General features: G+C 43.6%; 1 protein-coding gene across 1 annotated transcript; it reads left to right on the top strand.

Moving 5' to 3' along the window:
* Nucleotides 1–5,850: 5,850 nt before the first annotated feature.
* On the top strand, nucleotides 5,851–14,748 carry LOC129822041 (eukaryotic translation initiation factor 3 subunit K). The gene is made up of 8 exons (XM_055879900.1): nucleotides 5,851–6,034; nucleotides 6,443–6,541; nucleotides 9,109–9,229; nucleotides 13,477–13,554; nucleotides 13,859–13,925; nucleotides 14,024–14,101; nucleotides 14,234–14,359; nucleotides 14,605–14,748. The coding sequence occupies exons 1-8, from the start codon at nucleotides 5,973–5,975 to the stop codon at nucleotides 14,634–14,636; spliced, it is 663 nt and encodes a 220-aa protein (XP_055735875.1). The 5' UTR covers nucleotides 5,851–5,972; the 3' UTR covers nucleotides 14,637–14,748.
* Nucleotides 14,749–14,829: the final 81 nt, after the last annotated feature.

The raw sequence follows: 14,829 nt of genomic DNA, 5'->3' as shown, positions 1-14,829 counted from the left end.
AGGGGTACTATGTATTTGAGCTAGATATGTACATGAAGGCAGGGTAAAGTGACGAGGCATCAGGATAGATAATAATAAGAGTAAGAATAAAGAACAGACTAGCAGCAGCTTATGATGAATGTGAAAGTGTGCGTGCGGTATCATTATTCGTGTGTGTTGAGTGTGTATTTAGAGCATGTGAATGTGTGTGGGTTTGTGTGAGTGTCAGTGTCAGTGTAGTGTGTGAGTGTATACAGTGCATTTGGAAAGTACTCAGACCCCTTAACATTTTCCACATTTTGTTATGTAGACTTTTCTAAAATGGATTAAATAAAACATTTCCTCATCAATCTACACACAATACTCCATAATAACAAAGCAAAGAGGTTTTTAGAAAATTCTGCTAATGTATTAAAAACGAAAAACTGAAAAACCTTATTTACTTAAGTATTCATATCCTATGAGACTCAAAATTGAGCTCAGGTGCATCGTTTCCATTGATCATCCTCGAGATGTTTCTACAACTTGATTGGAGTCCACCTGTGGTAAATTCAATTGATTGGCCAGGATTTGGAAAGGCACACACCTGCCTATATAAGGTCCCACAGTTGACAGTGCATTTCAGAGCGAAAACCAGGCTATGAGGTCAATTCCTACGAAGGAATTGTTCGTAGCGCTCTGAGACAGGATTGTGTCGAGGCACAGATCTGGGAAGGATACCAAAACATTTCTGCAGCATTGAAGGTCCCCAAGAACAGTGGCCTCAATCATTCTTAAATGGAAGAAGTTTGGAACCCCAAAGACTCAACCTAGAGCTGGCCGCCTGGCCAAACTGAGAAATCGGGGGAGAAGAGGCTTGGTCAAGGAGGTGACCAAGAACCCGAAGCTCACACTGACAGTGCTCCAGAGTTCCTCTGTGGAGATGGGAGAACCTTCCAGAAGAACAACCATCTCTACAGCACTCCACCAATCAGGCCTTTATGGCAGAGTGGCCAGACGGAAGCCACTCCTCAGTAAAAAGGCACATGACAGCCTGCTTGGAGTTTGCCAAAAGGCACCTAAAGGACTCTCAGACCCTGAGAAACAAGATTCTCTGGTCTGATGAAACCATGATTGATCTCTTTGGCCTAAATGCCAAGCGTCACGTCTGGAGGAAACCTGCCACCATCGCTACGTTGAAGCATGGTGGGAACGTTTTTCAGTGGCAGGGACTGGGAAACTAGTTAGGATCGAGGGAAAGATGAACGGAGCAAAGTACAGAGATCCTTGATGAAAACCAGCTCCAGAGCGCTCAGGACACCAGACTGGGGTGAAGGTTCACCTTCCAACAGGACAACGACCCTAAGCACACAGCCAAGACAACGCAGGAGTGGCTTCGGGACAAGTCTCTCAATGTCCTTGAGTGGCCCAGCCAGAACCTGGACATTCTGCAGAATATTTTTGGAACCCTTTCTCAGATCTGTGCCTCGACACAATCCTGTCTCAGAGCTCTACGGACAATTCCTTCGACTTCATGGCTTGGTTTTCGCTCTGACGTGCACTGTCAACTGTGGGACATTATATAGACAGGCGTTTGCCTTTCCAAATCATGTCCAATCAATTGAATTTACAGGTGTTCTCTAATCAAGTTGTAGAAACATCTCAAGGATGATCAATGAAACAGGATGCACCTGAGCTCAATTTTGAGTCTCATAGCAAAGAGTATGAATACTTATGTGAATAAGGTATTTCTGTTTTTTATTTATATACATTTGCAAAAATGTCTAAACCTGTTTTCGCTTTGTCACAATGGGGTATTGTATGTAGATTGATGAGGATTTTATTTTTATTTAATCCATTTTAGAATAAGGCTGTATCGTAACAAAATGTGGAAAAAGAGAAGGGTTCTGAATATTTTCAGAATGCACTGTAGTCCAGGTAACCATTTAATTAACTATTGTGTTGTAGACGAGTTTGCATTAGTTGTCACATATCATTCATTTAGAAAAGTCTGACATTTAACACCCCACCCCCTGCCCGGTCTTTGCCACCCCCTGTCTGAGCATACAAGCACGCCCACAGTGTGTCTGTCAAAAGCCATAGCACAAACAACCACTGGTGTTAGACGTACACTAAAGTATGCTCGTCGAACATCTCATTTCAAAATCATGGGCATTAATATGGAGTTGGTCCCCCTTTGCTGCTATAACAGCCTCCAGTCTTCTGGGAAGGCTTTTCACTCGATTTCATTCAGCCACAAGAGCATTAGTGAGGACGGGCACTGATGTTGGGTGATTAGGCCTGGCGGAGTCGGAGTTCCAATTCATCCCAAAGGTGTTTGATGGGGTTGAGGTCAGGGCTCTGTGCAGGCCAGTTAAGTTCTTCCACACCGATCTCGACAAAGCATTTCTGTATGGACCTCACTTTGTGAATGGGGGCATTGTCCTGCTGAAACAGGAAAGGGCCTTCCCCAAACTGTTGCCACAAAGTTGGAAGCACAGAATTGTCTAGAATATAATTGTATGCTGTAGCATTAAAATGTCCCTTTACTGGAACTAAGGGGCCTAGCCCGAACCATGAAAAACAGCCCCAGACCATTATTCCTCCTACACCAAACTTTACAGTTGGCACTATGCATTGGGACAGGTAGCGTTCTCCTAGCATCTGCCAAACTGCCAGATGGTGAAGCGTGATTCATCACTTTAGAGTCCAATGGCAGTGAGCTTTACACCACTCTAGCCGACGCTTGGCATTGCGCATGGTGATCTTAGGCTTGTGTGCGACTGCTCGACCGTGGAAACCCATTTAATGAAGCTCCCGACGAACAGTTATTTTGCTAACTTTGCTTCCAGTTTGGAACTCGGTAGTGTTGCAACCGACGAGACGATTTTTACGCGCTGTGCGCTTCAGCATTTTGCAGTCCCGTTCTGTGAGCTTGTGTGGCCTACCACTTCGCGGCTGAGCCGTTGTTGCTCCTAGATGTTTCCACTTCACAATAACAGCATTTACAGTTGACCGGGGCAGCCATAGCAGGGCAGAAATGTGATGAACTGACTTATTGGAAAGGTGACATCCTAGGATGGTGCCACGTTGAAAGTCACTGAGCTCTTCAGTAAGGCCATTCTACTGCCAATGTTTGTCTATGGAGATTGCATGGCTGTGTGCTCGATTTTATACACCTGTCAGCAACGGTGTGGCTGAAATAGCCGAATCCACTAATTTGAAGGGGTGTCCACATACTTATATATATATATATATATATAAAAGTATATATATAGTGTAGGCATATAGCAAGCAACCTCAGATGCCCTTCTGTTGTCCAAATGAAGGTTAATTAAGGTGTAGGGGATGACATGGCTGATGATCAGGTTTAAAATGAGACTATATGGCGTTAGTTGTGGTATGCATACAACAGTGTGCACTAACTGATAATAGACATCTCACTTTATAATGAGAATTGGCCATAAATGGAAGTATTGTCTTGCACTTGTGCAGTCCCCTAGAAACCACACATTACCACTGAAAAATATACACTGCTCAAAAAAATAAAGGGAACACTTAAACAACACAATGTAACTCCAAGTCAATCACACTTCTGTGAAATCAAACTGTCCACTTAGGAAGCAACACTGATTGACAATAAATTTCACATGCTGTTGTGCAAATGGAATAGACAAAAGGTGGAAATTATAGGCAATTAGCAAGACACCCCCCAAAACAGGAGTTATTTTGCAGGTGGTGACCACAGACCACTTCTCAGTTCCTATGCTTCCTGGCTGATGTTTTGGTCACTTTTGAATGCTGGCGGTGTTCTCACTCTAGTGGTAGCATGAGACGGAGTCTACAACCCACACAAGTGGCTCAGGTAGTGCAGTTCATCCAGGATGGCACATCAATGCGAACTGTGGCAAAAAGGTTTGCTGTGTCTGTCAGCGTAGTGTCCAGAGCATGCAGGCGCTACCAGGAGACAGGCCAGTACATCAGGAGATGTGGAGGAGGCCGTAGGAGGGCAACAACCCAGCAGCAGGACCGCTACCTCCGCCTTAGTGCAAGGAGGTGCACTGCCAGCGCCCTGCAAAATGACCTCCAGCAGGCCATAAATGTGCATGTGTCTGCTCAAACGGTCAGAAACAGACTCCATGAGGGTGGTATGAGGGCCCGACGTCCACAGGTGGGGGTTGTGCTTACAGCCCAACACCGTGCAGGACGTTTGGCATTTGCCAGAGAACACCAAGATTGGCAAATTCGCCACTGGCGCCCTGTGCTCTTCACAGATAAAAGCAGGTTCACACTGAGCACATGAGCACGTGACAGACGTGACAGAGTCTGGAGACGCCGTGGAGAACGTTCTGCTGCCTGCAATATCCTCCAGCATGACCGGTTTGGCGATGGGTCAGTCATGGTGTGGGGTGGCATTTCTTTGTGGGGCCGCACAGCCCTCCATGTGCTCGCCAGAGGTAGCCTGACTGCCATTAGGTACCGAGATGAGATCCTCAGACCCCTTGTGAGACCATATGCTGACACATGCACATTTGTGGCCTGCTGGAGGTCATTTTGCAGGGCGCTGACAGTGCACCTCCTTGCACAAAGGCGGAGGTAGCGGTCCTGCTGCTGGGTTGTTGCCCTCCTACGGCCTCCTCCACGTCTCCTGATGCACTGGCCTGTCTCCTGGTAGCGCCTGCATGCTCTGGACACTACGCTGACAGACACAGCAAACCTTTTTGCCACAGTTCGCATTGATGTGCCATCCTGGATGAACTGCACTACCTGAGCCACTTGTGTGGTTTGTAGACTCCGTCTCATGCTACCACTAGAGTGAGAGCACTGCCAGCATTCAAAAGTGACCAAAACATCAGCCAGGAAGCATAGGAACTGAGAAGTGGTCTGTGGTCACCACCTGCAGAATCACTCCTGTTTTGGGGGGTGTCTTGCTAATTGCCTATAATTTCCACCTTTTGTCTATTCCATTTGCACAACAGCATGTGAAATTTATTGTCAATCAGTGTTGCTTCCTAAGTGGACAGTTTGATTTCACAGAAGTGTGATTGACTTGGAGTTACATTGTGTTGTTTAAGTGTTCCCTTTATTTTTTTGAGCAGTGTATAACTGTTGCATAAGGCATAGGCGTTGTGTCACATACCACATTCCCTAGGGCAGGATTCCCCAACTGGTGGTTTTATTTGGCCCCCCAAGTTTTCTGAGCAATTTATTTTCATTGTTGGACATGAAAAACACCAGGAAATCAACTCCATGTCATTTTAATTTTGGAAATCTGTTCCCAAGTATTTTTACGCAAAATAGAGAGCAACATGTGATCGTAATTATGTTTTTGTCAAATATTATATATGTTTGGGATTATTGCGGTCAAATTGCAGTCTACAAATGACTTGTAATTATGTTCCGGACCCCCGACCATCCGCTCAGGAAGAAAATCGTCCCGCGGATGAATCTAGTTGCTGATCCCTGCTCTAGTGGTAATTCTGTTCGCTAATTACCACAACATTACAACTATAGAGCATATTACAATGTGAGAACAATAATACATCTACTGATTTTACAGCAACCAACATATTTATCTTCCTAGTTCATACTCCATCACAACAATAGAAGGCAGTGAAATTACCATGCATCTGTCATTTTGTTTGCGTAGGAACCAAGTTATTTGAACCAATGTGGTTTCAGTCTATTGAAAATAGTGGAAGTAAAACCATCACATTTACGCTCCTCGGTACATTCACGTCATTCAAAACGTTTGTCAATTGTAATATAGTGCATATATTTGGCCATTCGTCTATATGCTCACAGATGAAACATACTGATCTGTTGATTTAGGCTGTCTCCAATGCATGTTTCAGAGACATGTCCTGTGGTCCGTCAGTAATCCAACTTCCCGTTTACGTCACGTCATCTCAGCCCCTTTCGTCCTTTTCTCCCTCCGCTCGCTCTCTTTTCGGTCCACGTGCGGATGTCTTAGATTTTAGAATCAAAAAGACCGCAATAAGAGTTTGGACCAAATGGCGTCATCATTCGAGCAGATGAGAGCTAACGTGGGAAAGCTCTTACGAGGAATTGATAGGTATGGAGACTTGTTTGATAAATACTATCTTAGCTAGCCCATTGTTGGCTAGCTACTTGCTGCTACGTAATGCTAGCAACATGTGATTGTTTGAAATTATGCAGAAAGTTGGTAATCTGTTTAATTTATTAGACATATCTAACGACGTGCAGGTGTCACAAACCTTTGGTTTACCTAATGTAACTTGTACGCGTTAGCTAGCAAGGTACAACTGCTTGTACCGGTAAACTTTAAGCTAACGTTAGTTAGCACAACAACATTATTTGACAGCTCGTTGGTTGTAATGCAGATTGATTGGATCTCTGCAAGTTTTTGCACAACGTGTTGTAATTCAAGTAGTTAGCTAGTTGTGTCGGCTATCTGTTGAATCCTTGCCCTTAATGTTACATTGTTTTTGATCTCTTTCAGATACAACCCAGAGAACCTGGCAACATTGGAACGCTACGTGGAAACACAAGTTAAAGAAAATGCCTACGACCTAGAGGCCAATTTGGCGATCCTCAAATTGTTAGTCACCCTACCTCTGCCTGTCTGACTACTGTCACGTTTGTTAGGCCTGTAAAAAATAGTTAACTTATGTAGTTCCATTTTCTTGCTAGGTGGTAGGTAGCCCTTGATCATGACTCTGTTCCATTACATTACACTTAAGAGTCATTGGACAAAGGCTTCTTCTGTACAGGGGAGTTTTGTTAAGAGCCCCTGCGCTCAATAAGAAAATAAGCAGGCGTGGCTTGCGGTACTGTTTTGGGAGCATAAGGACCTTATCTTTCATATCAACAAGAAATAATATTCAATATATTGATACACCTTGATAGGGTTCCCACACGGCCATATCTCCATATAACATTGCGTGTTTTCACAAGACAGAGGTTGACCACCTGTGCTAATTAGCTATCTAGTAGTGATGTAATGGTACACTGATAATCATCAGTCGCCGGTTCAAATGTTTAAGATGCGAGTGCTTACTTACTTACTTTATTGTCCCCATGGGGAAATTTTGTTGCAGTGTCATGTACACATTTAAAGTGGCGTTAAATACAAAACAAGATTGACAATACAACTTTCAATAACAGTCACGCACCAATAAAAAAAGAAATAATAATAATAATAAGAAATAAAACATTAAAAAATGTTAAAAACATTTAAATACAAAAAAATAAAAAATCAGTCTGCGGGAGCCCAAATCGATCCAAATGGAACATCCATTGGTAAGAAACCCGATTCAAATAAAAAAATCTGCCTCATTCCCAAAATAACTCTAATCTGTTGTGGCTGATCAGATGCGTCCTCTCCTTCAACCTATCAAACTGTTGTGCATGTATGACATTGATCTACAAGTCAGATAACTGTGTACAGTGCGAGAGACGCAGCTGCTCGCGCCAATGAGCTAGGTTTACCCTGTGCTAATATTCGTAGACTACATCTCCGAGTCTGAAAAATAATGTTGGCTGAGACTGTAATATGTGGGACGGTAGTGTCCCACCTCGCCAACAGCCAGTGAAATTGCAGGGTGCCAAATTCAAAACAACAAATCTCATAATTAAAATTCCTCAAACATACAAGTATTATACACCATTTAAAAAAAAAACTTCTTGTTAATCCAGCCACAGTGTCTGATTTCAAAAAGGCTTTACGGCGAAGGAACACCTTTGGATTATGTTAGGTCAGCGCCTAGCCACAGAAAAACATACAGCCATTTTCCAAAGAAGGAGAGGTCTCACAAAAGACAGACATAGCGTTAAAATTAATCACTAACCTTTGATCTTCACTGGATGGCACTCTCAGGACTCCATGTTAGACAATAAATGTGTGTTTTGTTCGATAAAGTTCATCTTTATGTCCAAAAACCTCATTTGAAATTGGTGCTTTATGTTTAGAAATGCATTATCTCAAACAAACATCTGGTGAAAGTGCAGAGAGCCACATCAAATTACAGAAATACTCATCATAAACATTGATGAAAGATACAAGTGTTAAACACACAATTAAAGATAAACTTCTCCTTAATGCAACCGCTGTGTCAGATTTCAATAAAGTTTTACGGTACATGAAATGATGTTAGGTCAGCGCCTAGCCACAGAAAAACATACAGCCATTTTCCATCCAAGGAGAGGTGTCACAAAACTCAGAAATAGCGTTATAAATATTCACTTACCTTTGATCTTCATCGGAATGCAATCCCAGGAATCCTAGTTCCACAACACATTTTAAAGTCCATCATTTATGTCCAAAAACCTCCTTTTTGTTCACAAATCCAAATTCACAAGGCGCGGGCACTTAGTCAAAACAGTTCCATTATACTTCGTAGAAACATGTCAAACGATGTATATAATCAATCTTTAGGATGCTTTTATCATAAATCTTCAATAATATTCCAACCGGACAATTCCTTTGTCTTTAGAAATGAAAAGGAACGGAGCTCGCTCTCACGGTGGCGCGCGTGACTTAGCTCATGGCATTCTACCAGACCCCTGATTCAAACAGCTCTTATTCGGCATCCCTTCATAGTAGAAGCCTGAAACAAAGTTCTAAAGATCTATGACATCTAGTGGATGCCTTAGGAAGTGCAATATGACCCCATAAACACTGTATATTGGATAGGCAATCACTTGAAAAACTAAAAACCTCAGATTTCCCGGTTGTTTTTTTTCTCAGGTTTTTGCCTGCCATATGAGTTCTGTTATACTCACAGACATCATTCAAACTGTTTTAGAAACTTCAGAGTGTTTTCTATCCAAATCTACTAATTATATGCATATTCTAGCTTTTGGGCCTGAGTAGCAGGCAGTTTACTCTGGGCACCTTATTCATCCAAGCTACTCAATAATGCCCCCCAGTCCCAAATAAGTTTTTAACAGTGTACAGTGTGTGTATTTTAGCATTTGTGAAATTATTTTTGTGATATGAAGGTAAAGGGCTTTGTTTATAGAACAGTATCATAATGAGAACTGATTCACATGTAGATGGTGTATTTCGCCATTTTGGCTGCCAGAGCCAGTCTACCTATGATTCTTGGGCTAGCAGAACACCACTCATGGCTATATCAGTAAGAGATGCTGTTCTTGTTCCTGTAGGTACCAGTTCAACCCTGCCTATTTCCAGGTCACAGTGACGTCGCAGATTCTGCTCAAGGCCCTGACCAACCTACCACACACAGACTTTACTCTGTGCAAGTGCATGATTGACCAGACACACGTATCCTTTTGGTGCTCAGTATAATCTAGTAGTATAATCCTGCAACAAGTACAATTTGTCCACTTCTGTACTCCCTGTCATTAAAACCATTGACAATCATTTAGGCTTGGGCGGTATTTTATTAAATCTTTATTTAACTAGGCAAGTCAGTTAAGAAAAAATTGTTATTTACAATGACAACCTAGGAACAGTGGGTTAAGGTATACACTATTCCCGGGGTATTTGGAAATGCCCACGGGATGTTTTTTTCAATGGGCGGCGCACAATTGGCCCAGTGTAGGCCGTCATTGTAAATAAGAATTTTTTCTTAACTGATTTGCCTAGTTAAATTAGGTTAAATTCAATGTAAATAAAAAATAAAATAAAAAAAGCGGTAATCACCATCTGCCAGCCTCAGCCTGGTCAATTCCTGCCAGTCTGCATAGCGCGATATCAACCCAGAGCATATCGGACTGCTTTTCTCTACCACATCTCCGGATTCCTACTGCAAGCTCTGAACCTTTACTCCGGATCATCACAGCTAGCTAGCTGCTATCCGAATGGCTACTCCTGGCTAACGTCTCTGTCCCGAAGCAAGCACCAGTTAGCCTGGAGCTAGCCTCTAGCTAGGCCCATCTTCCGGCTAGCCGAAGAAATCCATCAGACAATTCCTGGGCTTCAATTACCTCTTTTACCAATTAGCCTGGACCCTTTGCTGCCGACACGGAGCCCCTCCGATCTATCACAACTGGTCTGCCAACGTAACCATCCGAGGGGGTTTCAACAGGCTCTCCCATTGCGACCTCCCCCTGAGGCCCATCTGCTAGCCACGGCCTGCTAGCTGTCTGAATCGCCTTGTCTCCAGCTCGCCTAGCTACTCAGTGGACCCAATGATCACTCGGCTACATATGCCTCTCCCTAATGTCAATATGCCGTGTCTATTGCTGTTTTGGTTTGTGATTTTTGTCTTATTTCACTGTAGAGCCTCCAGCCCTGCTCAATATGCCTTAGCTAGCCCTTTTGTTCCACCCCCCCACACATGCAGTGACCTCACCTGGCTTAAATGGTGCCTCTAGAGACAAAACCTCTCTCATTGTCACTCAATGCCTAGGCTTACCTCCACTGTACTCTCATCCTACCATACAGTACATTATGCCTTGACTCTTTTCTTCCGCGCCCAGAAATATGCTCCTTTTACTCTCTGTTCCGAACGCACTAGACAACCAGTTATTTTAGCCTTTAGCCATACCCTTATCCTACTCCTCCTCTGTTCCTCTGGTGATGTAGAGGTTCACAGGCCCTGCAGCCCCCAGCATCACTCCCATTCCCCAGGAGCTCACATTTGTTGACTTCTGTAACCGTACAAGCATTGGTTTCATGCATGTTAACATTAGAAGCCTCCTCCCTAAGTTTGTTTTATTCACTGCTTTAGCACACTCTGCCAACCTGGATGTCCTAGCCCGTGTCTGAATCCTGGCTTAGGAAGGCCACCAAAAATCCTGAAATTTCCATCCCTAACTATAACATTTTCCGACAAGATAGAACTGTCAAAGGGGGCGGGGTTAGCCTGCAGAGTTCTGTCATACTATCCAGGTCTTTGCCCAAACAATTCGAGCTTCTACTTTTAAAAATCGACCTTTCCAGAAACAAGTCTCTCACTGTTGCCGCTTGTTATATACCCCCTTCAGCCCCCAGCTGTGCCCTGGACACCATATGTGAATTGACCTCCCCCATCTGTCTTCAGATTTCGTACTGTTAGGTGACCTAAACTGGGACATGCTTAACACCCCGGCCATCCTACAATCTAAACCCGATGCCCTCAATCTCACACAAATAATAAAGGAACCTACAAGGTAAAACCCTAAATCCGTAACCATGGGCACCCTCTTAGATATCATCCTGACCAATGTACCCTCTAAATACACCTCTGCTGTCTTCAACCAGGATCTCATCCTGTGGCATTCTGAATTAGCATTGAATAACCAATATACTCAGTCAGTTAGGAAAGCTAAGGCTAGCTTTTTCAAAGAGAAATTTGCTTCCTGTAGCACTAATTCCCGAAAAGTTTTGCCATGCTTTCCACCTGGCTACCCCATCCCCGGCCAACATCTCAGCACCCCCTGCAGTAACTTGTCCCCCGCCGCTTCTCCTTCACCCAAATCCAGACAGCTGATGTTCTGAAAGAGCTGCAAAATCTGGATCCCTACAAATCAGCTGGGCTAGACAATTTGGACCCTCTCTTTCTAAAATGATCAGCCAAAATTGTTGCAACCCTAGCCTAACTAGCCTATTCAACCTCTTTCGTATCGTCTGAAATCCCCGAAGATTGGAAAGCTGCCGTGGTCATCCCCCTCTTCAAAGGGGGAGTCACTCTAGACCCTAACTGCTACAGACCTATATCTATCCTACCCTACCTTTCTAAGGTCTTCGAAAGCCAAGTTAACAAACAGATCACTGACCATTTCGAATCCCGCCATACATTCTCCGCTATGCAATCTGGTTTCCGAGCTGGTCATGGGTGCTCCTCAGCCACGCTCAAGGTCCTAAACGATAACCTCCATCGATAAGAGACAGTACTGTGCAGCCGTCTTCATCGACCTGGCCAAGGCTTTCGACTCTGTCGATCACCGTATTCTTATTGGCAGACTCAACAGCCTTGTCTTCTCAAATGACTGCCTCGCCTGGTTCACCAACTACTTCTCTGATAGAGTTCAGTGTGTCAAATCAGAGGGCCTGTTGTCCAGACCTCTGGCAGTCTCTATGGGTGTGCCACAGGGTTCAATTCTCAGGCTGACTCTTTTCTCTGTATACATCAATGATGTCGCTCTTGCTGCTGGTGTTTCTCTATACATCTGGCCCTTCTTTGGATACTGTGTTAACAAACCTCCAAACGAGCTTCAATGCCATACAACACTCCTTCCGTGGCCTCCAACTGCTTTAAATGTTAGTAAATCTAAGTGCATGCTCTTAAACCGATCGCTGCCCGCATCCTCCCGCCCGACTAGCATCACTGCTCTGGATGGTTCTGACCTAGAATATGTGGACAACTACCAATACCTAGGTGTCTGGCTAGACTATAAACTCTCCTTCCAGACTCACATTAAACATCTCCAATCCAAAATTAAATCTAGAATCGGCTTCCTATTTCACAACAAAGCCTCCTTCACTCATGCTGCTAAACATACCCTCGTAGAATTAACTATCCTACCAATCCTTGACTTCGGCTATGTCATTTACAAAATAGCCTCCAACACTCAGCAAATTGGATGTAGTCTATCACAGTGCCATCCGTTTTGTCACCAAAGCACCATCTACTACCCACCACTTCGACCTGTATGTTCTCGTTGGCTGGCCCTCACTACATATCCGTCGCCAAACCCACTGGCTCCAGGTCATCTATAAGTCTTTGCTAGGTAATACACCCGCTCCTGCAGGTATATTGCACTGGTCACCCCCAAAGCCAACACTTCCTTTGGCTGCCTTTCCTTCCGGTTCTCTGCTGTCAATGACTGAAACGAATTGCAAAAATCTCTGAAGCTGGAGTCTTATCTCCCTCTAACTTTAGGCATTAGCTGTCTGAGCAGCTTACCCATCACTGTACCTGTACACAGCCAATCTGTATATAGCACACCCGACTACCTCATCCCCATATTATTACTTGCCCTCTTGCACCCCAGTATCTCTACTTGCACATCATCATCTGCACATCTATCACTCCAGTATTAATGCAACATTTTAATTATTTAGCCTCTATGGTCTATTTATTGCCTACCTCCCTTCTCTTTTACATTTGCACACACTGTACATAGATTTTTCTATTTTTATTTTCTATTGTGTTATTGACTGTTAGTTTATGTGCAACTCTGTTGTTTTTGTCGCACTGTTTTGCTTTATCTTGGCCAGGTCGCAGTTGTAAATGAGAACTTGTTCTCAACTAGCCTACCTGGTTAAATAAAGGTTATGTTTGTGTGTGTGTAAAATGTTTGCAAAGCACTCGTTAGCGTTCATGTACTTGTTAGCATTGCTAACCTTCGGATTACAAAGGCTCATTGGGGTTTGAAAATAGCACCCCTTGTGTTCAGTGCTGGTATTAGAATACCTGGTATTGCCCAAGGTCGGTATGGCAATTTGTATACCGCCCAAGCCTATAATTTGTTTTTGTTGATTGTTGTTTTCTGGGGTTTGTGTTGGAGTAATGGTGTGGACATTAGTCATATGTAGCCAGTTGTTTGCGCTGTGTGTTGTACCTTTCCTTGATTAGAGTGAAGCAACAGGAGGAGCGCCCCATTAGGCAGATCCTGTACCTGGGGAACCTCCTGGAGACCTGCCATTTCCAGTCCTTCTGGGTATACACAATACATATCCCTGTTTGTCTCTGTCTTTTTGTTTCACCAGCCTTTTGCCCTGCTCATTTCACTCAACTTTCCAGTCATTGTTAGATCGTTTTTTGGGATCATATCCTGACCTGGAGTGGTTCCAAACAGAACGTTGAGGTTAAAGCATGACTGTACATTGTGACTTGAGCTGGGAATGGATGGCTGTGCTAATAGACAACCCTGATCATGACTTCATTACATCTTTATGAAATGTGACCTCCAGTTGTGATGGTATGATTGTATGGTACTCATTCCTTTGTGTCTGTCACAACAGTCCAGTCTGGAGGAGAACAGGGAATTCATTGACGGCATCACGGGCTTTGAGGACTCCGTGCGCAAGTGTGAGTAGAATATTTGGAAATCAAGTTTAGTTGCCGACTGCATAATATTGTAATTAAAAACGTGATGATAGCTTGTTTAACTGCTGCTCTCTCCACAGTTATCTGCCATGTGGTTGGAATCACATACCAGAACATTGAGCATCGACTTCTGGCTGAGATGCTGGGTGACCCCCTTGGTAAGGCCATTCATTTCAAATGTATATCTTTTGGAGAGTGCTGTCCTATTGATTTTCTTTCTTTGTGACTGTTAAGTATCTAAGTCATATCCCACTTCCCCCTGCTCAGTTGACTTCCTGCTCCCCATACAGACACACAGGTGAAGGTGTGGATGAGCAAGTACGGGTGGACGGAGAACGAGGAAGGGCAGATCTTCATATTTAACCAGGAGGAGAGCGTCAAGCCCAAGAACATTGTTGAAAAGATTGACTTTGAGAGTGAGTGTTTCCTTGTCTTGTTTGCTGGTGTCCAGTGATGTCGTTTTGTCTGTCTGTAGTCACTTTTAGCATACATTTTCAAAGTTCAACTTCCTTCCACCCCCTCCCCCTTGTCAGTGTAGCTTTATGTAACCTAAGACTTTTCATGGAAATACAATTTTGTTGACATTCTTTGTTTTCTCCTCTGTCTTCCTCTCCCCCTTTACTCTCCTGTGTTTTCCTTTGTTTCTGTTCCTCTTCCACAGGTGTATCCAGCATCATGGCCACTTCTCAGTGATATCCAGACACATCTGCACAAACACTCCGAATGCACCAAAAAAATTCAACCAGACAGAAGTACATATACCACAAACCAGCGTTTCACAATAAATGTTAATTATCCATTCATACTCAGGCCCAAAGTGTGCTGATCTTTTCACTGATTACGTTGAACTACTCTGTTGTTAACCTTTAAGTCCATTCCAGGAAAG

The sequence above is a fragment of the Salvelinus fontinalis genome, chromosome 24 (genome assembly GCF_029448725.1).
Source record: "Salvelinus fontinalis isolate EN_2023a chromosome 24, ASM2944872v1, whole genome shotgun sequence".
Lineage (NCBI taxonomy): Eukaryota > Metazoa > Chordata > Actinopteri > Salmoniformes > Salmonidae > Salvelinus > Salvelinus fontinalis.
Note: the sequence above shows the minus strand (reverse complement) of the source record. Positions and strands in the feature narration are given on the sequence as shown.

Excerpts from the sequence above, each read along its gene's own strand:
- LOC129822041 (XM_055879900.1), top strand. The coding sequence starts at position 5,973 with ATGGCGTCATCATTCGAGCAGATGAGAGCTAACGTGGGAAAGCTCTTA. Across the intron at positions 13,926-14,023 it reads TGAGGACTCCGTGCGCAAGT|TTATCTGCCATGTGGTTGGA; the intron begins GTGAGTAGAATA and ends CTCTCTCCACAG. Across the intron at positions 14,360-14,604 it reads TGAAAAGATTGACTTTGAGA|GTGTATCCAGCATCATGGCC; the intron begins GTGAGTGTTTCC and ends CCTCTTCCACAG.